Genomic DNA, 13335 nt, shown 5'->3' on the forward strand with positions numbered 1-13335 from the left:
ATACATTTGAAATCACAATACAAAAAAGCTAGATTCGAGCTTTGATTCCAAAGAGACTTAGATAAGGATGGGTTCAAAGTAAAAACATAAATGTTTGGGTAATAAGCTAAACACATTTTTGTTGAAAATATAACATAATATTTTATTTTATTTTCATGTACATATGTATAAATTATGAAAGAGAAAGATAATTTAACACTTCACTAAAATCCCTCAACACCCTTTCAAATGAGGTATACCTACTCGAATTCTAAAACCCTCAACACCCTTTCAAGTGGGGTATACCTACTCGAATTCTAAAATTATCCTTAATAGTGGTTGGCTATTATCAAGAATATTTTATATTATTATTTTCGATAAGTTAAAATTTAAAAGATATTTATAATCCTAGGATTAAAAGTACAAAGAAAATTCAATTTCAACCTAAACCCTAGTAAAAGTAATAATGCAACTTGCACAATAATGTAAGCCACTTACATTTGATTAAGTCAAGAGTCAAGACTAAGGTTATGTCATGAAGAAATTGCGGGTCATTGACGTCTTCGCATCTTTCAGATATATCAAATCCATCTAACATCAAAAGCCAACTCCATGTCGGCAAGCGAACACCACGAAATTTCATTAAATGCTTTAAATGAATGCTCTAAATGCTTTAAATGCGAAAGTTCTACACGAGGATTTCTACACAGCGAACTCTCTTTCTTATTTTAATTTGATGTTAAGAAATATAAGAGAGTCAGTGATCATGCTCTGCCCAGTTCTCGCCTTCTTTCCACTTGTTCTCAGCTGCCTCCTTATGATTCCCCATTGCGCTTCCCTCTCACCAGACGGCCAAATCTTGCTGAAAATCAGAAAGGAAGATTGGACGGACCCCAATAATTCTTTGAGCAACTGGGACGACTCTCACCAAAATCCATGCGCTTGGAACGGAATTTCTTGTGATAAATTCAACACCGTTACGGCTGTTGATCTCACTGGTGACTCTATTTCTGGCAACTTGACTTCTGCTATTTGCGCCCTAGCCAATCTCACTGTCTTGACTCTCAATCACAATGCTTTCACCGGCCCCTTCCCACTTGGCCTCTTGCACTGCAAGCGTTTGCGCAAGCTCGATTTGTCGCTTAACAAATTCGCTGGAATGCTGCCCGCTCATGTCTCCCAATTGAGTGAGTTGAGAGTCTTGAATTTAGCAAATAACGCTTTTAGTGGCATCATTCCTATATCTTTCGAAATGCTGCCGAAGCTAGAAGCTCTCTTCTTGCACGACAATAGTTTGAGCGGAACATTCCCTTTGTTTCTTGGGAATTTGGAGTCCCTAACGAACTTCACAATCGGGAGTAATCCTCTGCATCCCGGTGTTATACCGAGAGAGCTTGGCAATTTAAAGAAGCTGCAAGAGTTAGGGCTAGATAACTGCAGCCGTGTAGGTGGAGTTCCACCATTCTTGGGCAACTTAACGCGACTGAGGTCGTTGGACATTTCCCAGAATCTTCTCTCTGGCGTTATCCCGCTTTCCCTGGGCAATTTAACAAGGCTGAAGTTGTTGTGTTTGTGGCAGAATAATCTCTTCGGCACCATCCCAACATTCTTGGGCAATCTATCCCAGCTGGAGGAGTTGGATATCTCGTTGAATCATCTACGGGGCGAGATTCCGGCCAGTTTGATGGCTCTATCAAATTTGCAAATACTGTCTCTGAGAAACAACAACTTGTCTGGACGAATTCCGGCCAACATTGACCAACTGAGGCGCTTATCCAGTTTGAATTTTGGCGCGAATCAGCTTAACGGCACAATTCCTCAAGCAATTGCCAATCTCACCAACCTGAATCTTCTTCAACTGTACTCCAACCGGCTTACCGGGACGATACCTGCTCAGCTCGGGGAGCTACGTTACTTGAGTAACTTGATGCTCTATGACAACAAGTTCAATGGCGGGTTGCCCCACAATTTGGGTACGTACTCAAATCTCATTGAAGTTGATCTGTCCAGAAGCGGATTGGAAGGCCCTTTGCCGACAAATCTGTGCATGGGAGGAGTGTTGTATGGTTTCGAAATCACCTCGAACAATTTCAACGGTTCGCTGCCTTCTACTTTTAAAGACTGTAAGTCTCTGCGCTTTCTCTACATTGACAACAACCAGCTGAGCGGTGAGATTCCTCCAGGGCTATGGGGCGCTGTTAATCTCCAGGGATTGTTCTTAAACAACAATAAGTTCCGAGGGAAGATTTCACCTGCAATAGGCCAAGCGAAGGAGCTGAGTCGATTGAAGATGAGCAACAATCTGTTCGAGGGAAGAATTCCTGCGCAAGTCGGACAGCTGGCAAGTCTTCTGGTATTTGAAGCTGGCAACAATCGTTTGTCTGGCCCCATTCCCCGTGAGCTCGGGAGCTTGGTTTTGGTAAATATTCTTACGCTGGACCACAACTTTCTCTCAGATGAGATTCCCAAGGAAATAATTTCTCTGAAGAATCTCAGTGAGCTCAATTTGGGTCACAATAGACTTACTGGGGAAATCCCTGCATTGTTTCTTAGTGACATGACTAATCTTGATTTGTCAAACAATTTTCTTTCTGGAGGGATTCCTCCCGAATTGGGAGCATCGAATATTTACGTTTTCAATGTTTCTAACAATCACTTGTCCGGACGCATTCCTGAAGGCTTAGACAATCCGGCTTACAAGGACAACTTCGTGGGCAACCCGGGGCTATGCGGAGGTCGGAATTTGATGCTTCCTTCGTGTTCCTCTGATCAGCACAATCTCCCGCCTCGCAGTTTGGCTACTCTTCTATCGATCTGTTTAGTTGTACTGGTCGTTGCCCTGTGTTCCGTTTGTCTGTATCGTTCCTTGTATTACAAGAAGCCGAAAAGCACGCCATTGTGGAAAGTAACTTCATTCCACTTGACATCAGTGAACGAGCGACACATCTTCCCAAATTTGACGGAGAGTAACGTGATTGGATCCGGAAGTGCTGGAAAAGTTTACAAGGTCCATCTGCAGAACGGAGAAGCAGTGGCCGTTAAGAAGGTCCGTAACGTCAGCAGATCAGTTGGGAGTTTGAAAAGAAAAAGCGACGAAAAGGAAAGTAAAATGGGAGAAGTGGAGGTGAATACCTTGGGGCTCATCCGGCACAAGAACATCTTGAAGCTTCTCTGTTGCATTTCGAGTGAAGAAGCAGATTTCAAGCTCTTGGTATACGAGTTCATGCCCAATGGCAGCTTGTTCGACCGTCTGCACCGGCAAGGCGCAGGACAAGAAATGGTAGGTGAATGGCGGATAAGATATCAAATTGCTCTTGGCGCAGCTCGGGGGCTGAGTTTTATGCATCATGATTGCTGCCCTCCAATATTGCACAGTGATGTGAAATCCAGCAACATCTTGCTGGATAACGAATTTGGGGCTAAAATTGCAGATTTTGGCGTCTCCAGAATGCTTCAGTGGTTGGGGAAAGCACATTCGGTGTCTGGCTATGTGGGCTCGTACGGATATATAGCCCCAGGTACGAAACTTTCTCTCCACAAATTCTAATTTTTTTTAAAAAAATTTTGGCTTGCACAACTTATTTCATATTTTCTTCCTGCGTATGAAAATGTTATGTTTAGAATATGTGGAGGGGCTGAAAGTGAACGAGAAAAGCGATGTATATAGCTTCGGAGTGGTGTTGTTAGAGCTAGTCACCGGTATGAAAGCTACGGATGAGGTGGAATATGGTGAGTACGGAAACATCGTGCATTGGGTCTGTAACACAATACGCATGGGGGAGAAAAGGAAAGTGCTGGATAAACGAACGGTTGAAGATAATTGCGTAGAACAAATGTTACGAGTATTAGATATGGGTTTGGTTTGTACCAACAGAGTGCCAAATCAGAGGCCTTCTATGAGAGAGGTGTCGAAGAGTTTAGAGGCATGGGGCGGCCACAGCCGCAAGGAGGCAGTCCTCGGACTGGAAAGAATATCAAGTTGCCACTCCGAGTTTGAGAACGAAATTCTTTGCTTTCCAGATCAACAGAGCTAGGATATTTTGTTAGCTTTGCCCGTCCAATTTATGCTGCTCTGTTTTGTTGTATAAATAACAAAACAAGAGTCTTTACTACCCTTGCAATGGACGAATAGGACTTCCTCGCCTACTTTCCTATTCTCTAATGTTTAATACTTACGACTAATGATGACTACTTCTGTACAAAGCCTTATGATTATGAAATAATTTATTAAGCATGGGAACTGGTTATATGAGCATATTACTATGATGATTCATGATGTTTAATAATTATTAATATACATATGTGATGTATTTTGTTTGTTATGGATTATGGTGTTTCATAGATATAGTTGGAGTAAAGGTGATAGTGTGGTTGGGAGAGAGGAGGCTAGTTCCTTTGTTAGATTGATCATTATTTATACATTGTGGCTAGTACCTTAATCTTTAATTGACTATGTGGGTGATGTTAACTAAAGTTGATTAGAATAATTATTCTATTGTATCAACTAAACTATCTAAAGAAAGCTTTACTAACCAAAAGTTAATGTGTAGGAAGTGTATTTATTATCTATTGAATATGTGAATAAAATAATGAATAACAATGAGAAATGTGAGATTTTTATATATGATATAAATAAGAAAATAGTGAAACATAGTGAAAAAGAGAAGATATGTTTTACCAGAAGAAGAGATGGTTAGGCCAAGGGAGAGTGAGTACAAAAATATATGTAATGAATTCTAAAAATAGGGGGTGGTTCTCCTGAATTTTGGGTAAAAGAAAATTAAGAAGAGGAACTAATGCTTTTGAATGGGTAGGAAATGAAGAAGATGAAAAAGTTACTTATGAAAAAATACTCTTTGAAGGATCTTAAAATCTACAATCTATAGCCTATCATAAATTAGATTCTGTCCTCGTAATTTACACTATTGATCATGTATCCTTATTGGCAGAGAATGAGAAATTGAGAAGTAACTATGTGATTAAGATGAATCATGGTATGCTTCATGCTAAAGTTTATGGAATACATATATACAAGTGATAAGGCCATGATAATGGTTCCCACTTTTTGGCCAAGTTTGACACTAAAATAGATATTTTTAATAAAAACTTCATTTTCAAATGCATATTACTAAAAAATCATAAAGAATTTCATGATGATGTACACTAGTGATTTTTATCATTTTCTATCTAGCTTCTAACAATATTTTTAAAGTTCTTTTTTTCATCTCCTCTGAGAAGTGGATTATACGAAAATTAAAATTTTCAAAAAGTGATGGGTGTTTTCATCAACATAATTGTTTTTAAAATATGATAATTACAAAATTCTTTCAAGGATAGAATAGTAACATCCATATCTAGCAAGTTTTGTTGGTTTTGTTCAATTTCGTAAAAAATCATAGGTTTTATTTAGTGACAAAGTGACACTAATGATAATTTAGACATAGATTGCTTTTGATCAAAATAACTTGATTTGTGTATATATCAAAATGCATTTGTTCTTGACTTGCTAGAAAGCTAACACACATATCTTTGATGATCATATTTTTAAAAAAAACTTATTCTCTACTTTTATATCTTTCCCAAAGCTTCAAATGGAAATTTCTAAAATAAAACTAAAAATATTACATCACATCCAACACAATATATGCTAAACATATATTCATTGGAAAGCCTATTGAAAGGACAACACTTGTCCAAATTTAGTTTTAGAATTTAAACTTATATGGGCCTTGTTTGAACAATCAAAAGAGGAAAATTTGACAAAAGTTAAGAATATATTAAAAAAACTCCTTTTTTAGTCACTTAGAGTGAAGTTGACTTCACACGAAGCCCATTTTGTTGTATTCACACGAAGAGGCTTGAAATGAAGTTGATAAGGCAGTTTGCCACCTTTTACTAGGGGTTTTATTTAAAGCCCCTAGGATTTTTTTCTCGGCAACTATCGGTTGCCGCATGGGAAGGCTCAAGGGAATTCAAATGAAGCCCTAAGTGCAGCCAAGGGGCTTCATCAAAGTCCCTTGGTTGCTAGATTGGTGGCCAAGGGGCTTCAAATGAAGCCCCTTGACAGCTTTGGGTAACAAAGGGCTTTGTTTGAAGACCCTTGGCCATCATTTTGGGTGCTAGGGGGCTTTGCTCAAAACCCTTTGTTGCCCACAAAATAAAATAAAATAGATTGATAAAAATAATAATTTTGCCTTCATTTTTCAAAATTAATATAGAACAATCTTATAAGGAATTCACTACTTTCGAAGAAAAAAGAAGCAGTCTGAATAAAATTTAAAATATTTTGATAGTTTTTTAATGACTGAAGATAATTCAAAATATTTTTATAATTTTTTGAAAGTCAAAGATGGAATGAGAACAAGGAAGCAATAGTAAATCAACAAGAAATAGATCTACTAATGCAAAACAGAGAAGTTGTGAGAAAGCTTCAACAAATTATCACAAAAAAAGAGAAGGTATGTGCATGTGTAAATTCATATAGATGTGTATATTTTTAATTTTATAATTTTATTCATTTATATGCATGTAGGTTCTAGAAAATAATCACAAGAAAATAAAATACATGTTGAAGAAGATTTGATTCATGACAATCCAAGAGATAGCAATCCAGGACATGATAGTCTAGGACATGAATCAATGGAAGTTGGAGAAGGGCTAGGATCAGTTGCCCAAATTGGTATGGATGAATGTATAGGACTAGCCACAAGTGTCAAGAAAAAAATCACTCATATAAATTTAGATAATTTACTTACAATGGATGTGGATAAATTGAAATTACTTGTTGATATTAAATCATCAAATCTTTCCAAGAAAAGAGCTTTGAATAAGACAATCAAGTAAATTTGATGTTCTAGAAACACATGAAAAAAATTAAGTACTTGCTCATGTTCTTTTACATAAAAACTTGGAAGAGTCATTAAAATTTCTAGTTGTAGAAACAACATCAAAAAAGAGAAAATTATCTAACATCCAAAGTGATATTATTGAAATTGTTAAGAATTTTTTTATCTCTACAGGGAAGAAAAATTGAACTAAAGATAAGAACACTACAACAAGAGTTATGTTGCAATCTATTCTTGGTAGTAATATACCATAAAATAGATAGATATCTTCAATTTTATCACATATTGGTTCTAGTAGAAAAATTGTATCAAAATATATTAAGAGGAGAATGATTTTGAATGATAACACTTTGCAAGGAAATTGGGCAATTATGTGTAGAGCTCCTCATTATAATAGGATTGATGATAAAATAAAAATTTGGTAATATCATTTTGGAATGATAATACTCATCCTTCATCAAATACTAGAGATGTTCTTAGGCATAGGGTTAGAGATAACCTCTATGAACATGATACAAAAAAATGGTTGGACATAACAAAACATGAAATGTATGTCTCATTTTGTAGTTCAAATCCTGATATAAAGATTGGGCAGGCATTATTTGAAAAATTGAAGCAATATTATGTTAGGAGAAATAAAGTGCTTGAAAGTTGTTATTGTCATTATAATATTAAATTTGATCTACTCTATCAAGTTTATTATAAATTTATAGAAGAAATATTTGGTTATAAAAATGCCCCTCCTAGTAGACAAAGTGAGTTCATCTCATCTATTTTATGTGAAAAAATAGATGACCCCATTCGTAAAATTGATTGCATTAAAGGAGCATGTGACACATGTACTAATATGGCTCTTTTTCCTTTGAATAATAAAGATATTGATGTCACAAAATTGATAACTTGTAAGGGTTACAAGCATGTAACAAATGAAACTAAATCTAGGAAAGGATCAAAAGTATTGGAATATGTTGAAGAGGAGATGACTTTTGGCACATTTATGGACAAATTGAAAAGTTTGATACAACCATATATTCGTCATGCCCTTTTTTCTAAAGTGACAAGCATAACAATTTCAAATGCTCAGATATAACTTCCCACTTGGAACCATTTTAATAGTTGTTGACATAGAAGAAAACTATTCATTTGTTAATCAAAATGCTATTCAATTAGACTACTATTTTTTAGATTAGGTTACTATCATGGTATAAGTGTGCTATCATCATACACAATTAGATTTGGATGGAATTCAAATCACAGTTGAAGCATAAGTCATTAAAAAAAAATCATTTCTACATAACTAATGATAAAGAACATGCTATTCATTATGTAGAACATTGTTTCAAGATTGTTTTTTGTGAATATCAAAGAAAGAGGCATAAGTATCGATAAAAATTATGTTTGTTCAGATGGGTGTGCCACACAATTCAAATCATCTTGACCATTTTATGCACTTTCCCGATATCTTTGTGATGAAAAGATACCGCGTGTATGGAGTTTCCTTGAAAGTGGACTTAACAAAGGTGAACATGATAGTACTAGAGCTTGTATCAAACGTGCTCTATGGAAGTATCAAATAAATTATAAGGGAGTTTGTATAAATAATGCACATGACATTGTTGAATGGTGAAAGACATATATTACATCAAATAAGGGTGGCACATCATCAAGAGTGAGTCAAATAGTAACATGTAGAGTCTTTTGGGAGATATCAGGTAAATGTACGTACACGTTTATATATTTTTCTCTTATCTAATTTAAGTTAAATACACACATGAAATGTAAACATTTATTTTTGTCTCTATTTTTTTGTAAATATTCAATATGTGTCTTCAGGTGTGGATTAAAAAACTATGCATCATTTCAAGAGGATAGAAAAAACACGATCCTTATATTCTATTATGAGTACCAATCATCGCAATTACACATTGTACATGAGAGATTATTCATGTTTTTTTTGTTATTGCATTGTTGAGAGTTACAATGAATGCATCAATCATGATAATGGATATGTAGGTCTATGGACTTTGGTGCCACTTGTTATTACTGATACAGTTAATAGAGATGAAGATGAAAACTCTGATGACATTCCTTTGATTTCTAGTAGTTATATCCATATATTTGGACTAGTTTTAATTGGTACGTTCAATTATATTAACTTTTAAATGCATGGTTTACAAGTTTAGTTATTTTGGAGAGAGAGAGAGAGAGAGTTGAATGAGAGAGAAAGTGAGAAGAGAGAGAAAGTAAAGAGAGAGAGAAAGAGATTGTGTTCTAGGAGAGAGAAAGTGAGGAGAGAGAGAAAGTTAAAGGAGAGATAAAGTGATGAGAGAGAAACTAAGAAGAGGGAGAGAAAGTGAGGAGAGAGAGAAAATGAGATGAGGGAGAAAGTGAGAAGAGAGAGAAAGTAAGGAGACAAAGTGAGGACAGAGAGAAATTAAATAGAGAGAAATGAGAGGGGAAAGAGAGGGTTCAAGGAGAGAGAGAAAGTGAGATGAGAGAGTGAGGAGAGAGAAATTTAGAAGAGAGAAAGTAAGGAGACAGAGAAGTGAGAGTAGAGAGAGAAAGTTCAACGAGAGGGAGAGAAAGTTGAAGAAGAGAGAGATAGTGATGAGAGAGAATTTAAGAAGAGAGAGAAAGTGAGATGAGAGAGTGAGGAGAGAGAAAGTGAGAAGAGAGAAAAAGAAATTAGAGAAAAAGTGAGATGAGAGAGCTTGAGGAGAGAAAAAGTGAGAAGAGAGGGAAAGTAAGAAGAGGTAGAGAAAGTGAGGAGAGAGAGAAAGTGATATGAGAGAGTGAGGAGAGTGAAAGTGAGAAGAGAGAAAGTAAGGATAGAGAAAGTGAGATGAGAGAGCTTGAGGAGAGAGAAATTGAGGAGAGAGAGAAAGTGAAGAGAGAAGAAAATGAGAAAAAGTGATTCAAGAGAAAGTAAGAAGGAAGAGAGAGAGAGAGAGAGAGAGAGAGAGAGAGAGAGAGAGAGAGAGAGAGAAAGAGAGAGAGTTTCTAGATATTGAAGGTAAATTTTCAATTTTTTATTCATCTAGAGTTTTAAATCAATTTTTTTTCTACATCTAATCCTATTATTGGTTTTCTAAATGTAATCATAATTATGGTTTTCTAAATCTAATCATATTTATGGTTTTCTATATCTAATAATATTTTTGGTTATCTACAACTAATCATATTTTTTGTTTTCATTGTTTATTGACCTAGCATTTTATACTTCTAAACACATTATTTCTTCCATTGACTACAAATTTAACAATATTTTCTAACATTTAAACTAGAATACAATATATTAATTTTAAATTAATAATATATACTAAAAATAATCAAAATATCCATAAAAAAACAAAATATTCATAAAAAAAAGCTAAATATTCATCAAAAACTATTAATCATTCATCAAAATCAATTAAATATTCATTAAATTAACTAAATAATCATCAAAAATATAAAAATGAACATATCTAGCATGTTGAATGATCAAAGGAGGTTAAAAATGGTAAATCATAATGATCATGAAAGTGAAGATGTCATGAAGTTCACTCCAAGCCTTGCTACAAAATTGTTGCCATAAAAATGAACAATGAAATGGTAAAAAAAAAATTAAAAATCCATTTTTGGATAGTGGCTAGAGTTAAGAGAGTCTTCAAATGAAGCCTATAAGGCTTCATTTGAATCCCTTGTCGGTCCCTAGGCCAATCAGGATTTGAGTGAAGTGCACAGCTTCCATTAAAGCTGTGTCCAAAAAATTCCTTTGTTGCATTGGAGACATCTTCACACATTATATGCCACATTTTTTGAAAAAAAGAGGGTGGAATCCATATAGGCTTGGTGCTTTGTCTCGTTCAGAGGACATGACCACCTCCTCAATTTCCTTAGAAGAAGGGATTGAGGTTAGGTCTTTATTCATTCTTTCTTCAACCATCTTGGGAATATTAGAGATAAGCCTCTCCTATTTACTAGCATCTAGCATATTGTTAGCAGAGAGGATATGAAAAGTGTGTTTGCATCACCAAAAATATTATATGCTCATCAGATATCTTGCCTCTAGGGGTGTTGAGGTAGGAGAAACAATTAACATCCCTATGCTTAAGAGTTGTAATATTGAAGTATTTGGCATTCTTGTATCCTTTTTTCAGCCAAATCAATCTAGTTCTTTGTATCTAGATGACCTCCTCCTTTGCAATGATATCATGATATATCACGAAAAGAAAATTTTCCATATTATAGAGATGATCAAAGATACCATCATTATGTATATTCTCTTGATAGTTCTTGAGATTAATTTTGACTTCTTTATTCTGTATAAGAAATGTTAGTGAAACAAATTTTGTTCCGACCTCCCACTCTTTTCTTAATATTGTTAATATTTTTGGCCACTCTAAAAATAGATATTCCTTCCACCTCAATATCCCACCAATCTTTGAAAAGAGCTTCAAAACTAGGATGGGTCATACACATCTTTTGAAATCTAAAGGAAAAGTACACTCCTGTTCACTAGATCAATAATAAAGAGAATCTAAAAATGATTGGAACCAATTTTAGGAAAGGAGGAAATAGAGTAGTAATAAATTTAAAGCCAATCATGAGATATAGGAGGCCTATCAAGATTAACTTGAATAAGATCTTCCCCCACCCTATAATTGGACCAAGTATTTTTAGTGCCTCTCAAGTCAAGATCTATAAGAGATTCTCTAGCATTAAATTAGACAAGATCTAGTGTGTCATCTTGAGTGTTTGAAACACCCCCAAAGTTTTCTCCATTATGTAGAATAGTGTTGAGATCACTTATGATTAGCCAAATTTCCATCCTAGAAGAAGATCATTGAATTGATATGTGCTCCCCGAATTTAGGCATGTGGCAGCCACAATCACAAGGAGACAGTCCTCAAACTGGAAAGAATACCAAGTTGCCACTCTAAGTCTGAGAACAAATTATTTTACATTCCAAATCAAGAGAGCTACGATATTTTGTTAGCTTTACACATCCAATTCATCCTACTCTATTTTCTTGTATAAATAAAAAAGCAAGAGTCTTTAGTACCCTTGCAATGTACAAATAAGACTTCCTCACCTACTTTCCTACTCTCTAATGTTTAATGCTTATGACTAATGATGACACTAATCTTATATTTTATACATATGACTAATGATGACCACTTTTGTACAAAATCCTTATGATTATGAAATAATTTATTAAGCACAGGAAGTATTTATATGAGCGTATTATGATGATGATTCATGATGTTTAATAATTATTAATATAAACATGTGATGTATTCTATTTGTTATAGATTATGGTGTTTCATACATACTAGTTTATTGTCATTTTGTCAAGGGTATGAGTTTTGTTGGAGTGAAGGTGATAGTGTGGTTGGGATAGAGGAATAATGTTTGTATCTTAATCTTTAATTGACTATGTGGATGATGTTAACTAAGGTGATTGGAATAATTATTCTATTGTTCCAACTAACTTATCTAAAAGAAAGTTTTACTAACAAAAAGTTAATGTATAGGAAGTGCATTTATTATCCATTGAATATGTGAATAAAATAAAGAATAAGAATGAGAAATGTGAGGATTTTTCATATGATATTAATAAGAAAATAGAAACATAGTGAAAAGGAGAAGATATGTTTTACTAGAAGAAGAGACAGTTAGGCTAAGGGTGAGTGAGTACTAAATATATGTAACCAATTCTAAAAATTGGGGGTGGTTCTCCTAAATTTTGGGTAAAAGAAAATTAAGACGAGGAGATAATGCCTCTGAATGGGTAGGAAAGTGAGAAGACAAAAATGTTTCTTGTGAACAAATGCTCTTTGAAGTATCTTAAAATCTACAATCTAACCTATCATAAATTAGATTCCCCCCTCCTAATTTACACTATTGGTCATGTATCCTTATTGACATAGAATGGGAAATTGAGAAATAATTGTGTGTTTAAGATGAATTGTGGTATGCTTCATGCTAAAATTTATGGAATACACATAGACAAGTGAGAAGGCCATGATAATGGTTCCCATTTCTTGGCCATGTTTGACACTAAAATAGATATTTTTAATAAAAATTTCATTTTCAAATGCATATTACTAAAAATTTGTAAAGAATTTCATGATGATGTATGCTAGTAATTGTTATCATTTTTTATCTAGCTTCTAACACTATTTTAAAAGTTTTTTTTTGAAAATTTCATTTGATGTCCATCATTTTAACTTCTCTGAGAAATGGTTTATAAAAAAATTGACATTTTGAAAAAGTGAGGGTGTTTTCATCAACATAACTTTTTTTTAAAAATATGATAATTACAAAATTCTTTCAAGGATAGAATAGTAACATCCATATTTGGAAAGTTTGTTGGTTTTGTTAAATTTCATTAAAAAATATAGGTTTTATTTAGTGAAAAAGTGACACTAATGATAATTTAGATAGGTTACTTTTGATCAATATAACTTGATTAGTATATATATCAAAATGCAATTTTTCTTTACTTGCTAGAAAGCTAACACAC

At 34.3% G+C, this 13335-nt stretch overlaps 1 protein-coding gene across 1 annotated transcript; it reads left to right on the forward strand.

The window, feature by feature from the left end:
• The first annotated feature begins 642 nt into the window (after nt 1-642).
• LOC149538313 (uncharacterized) lies at nt 643-4213 on the forward strand. The gene is made up of 2 exons (XM_089799689.1): nt 643-3497; nt 3601-4213. The coding sequence occupies exons 1-2, from the start codon at nt 716-718 to the stop codon at nt 4011-4013; spliced, it is 3195 nt and encodes a 1064-aa protein (XP_089655815.1). The 5' UTR covers nt 643-715; the 3' UTR covers nt 4014-4213.
• The last annotated feature ends 9122 nt before the right edge of the window (nt 4214-13335 follow it).

The sequence above is a fragment of the Cupressus sempervirens genome, chromosome 9 (genome assembly GCF_028749045.1).
Source record: "Cupressus sempervirens isolate cs-2001-9-10 chromosome 9, ASM2874904v1, whole genome shotgun sequence".
In the NCBI taxonomy this organism is placed as follows: Eukaryota; Viridiplantae; Streptophyta; class Pinopsida; order Cupressales; family Cupressaceae; genus Cupressus; species Cupressus sempervirens.

Coding starts and splice junctions, on each gene's coding strand:
- LOC149538313 (XM_089799689.1), top strand. CDS start 716: ATGTTAAGAAATATAAGAGAGTCAGTGATCATGCTCTGCCCAGTTCTC. Junction 3,498..3,600: donor GTACGGATATATAGCCCCAG/GTACGAAACTTT, acceptor TGTTATGTTTAG/AATATGTGGAGGGGCTGAAA.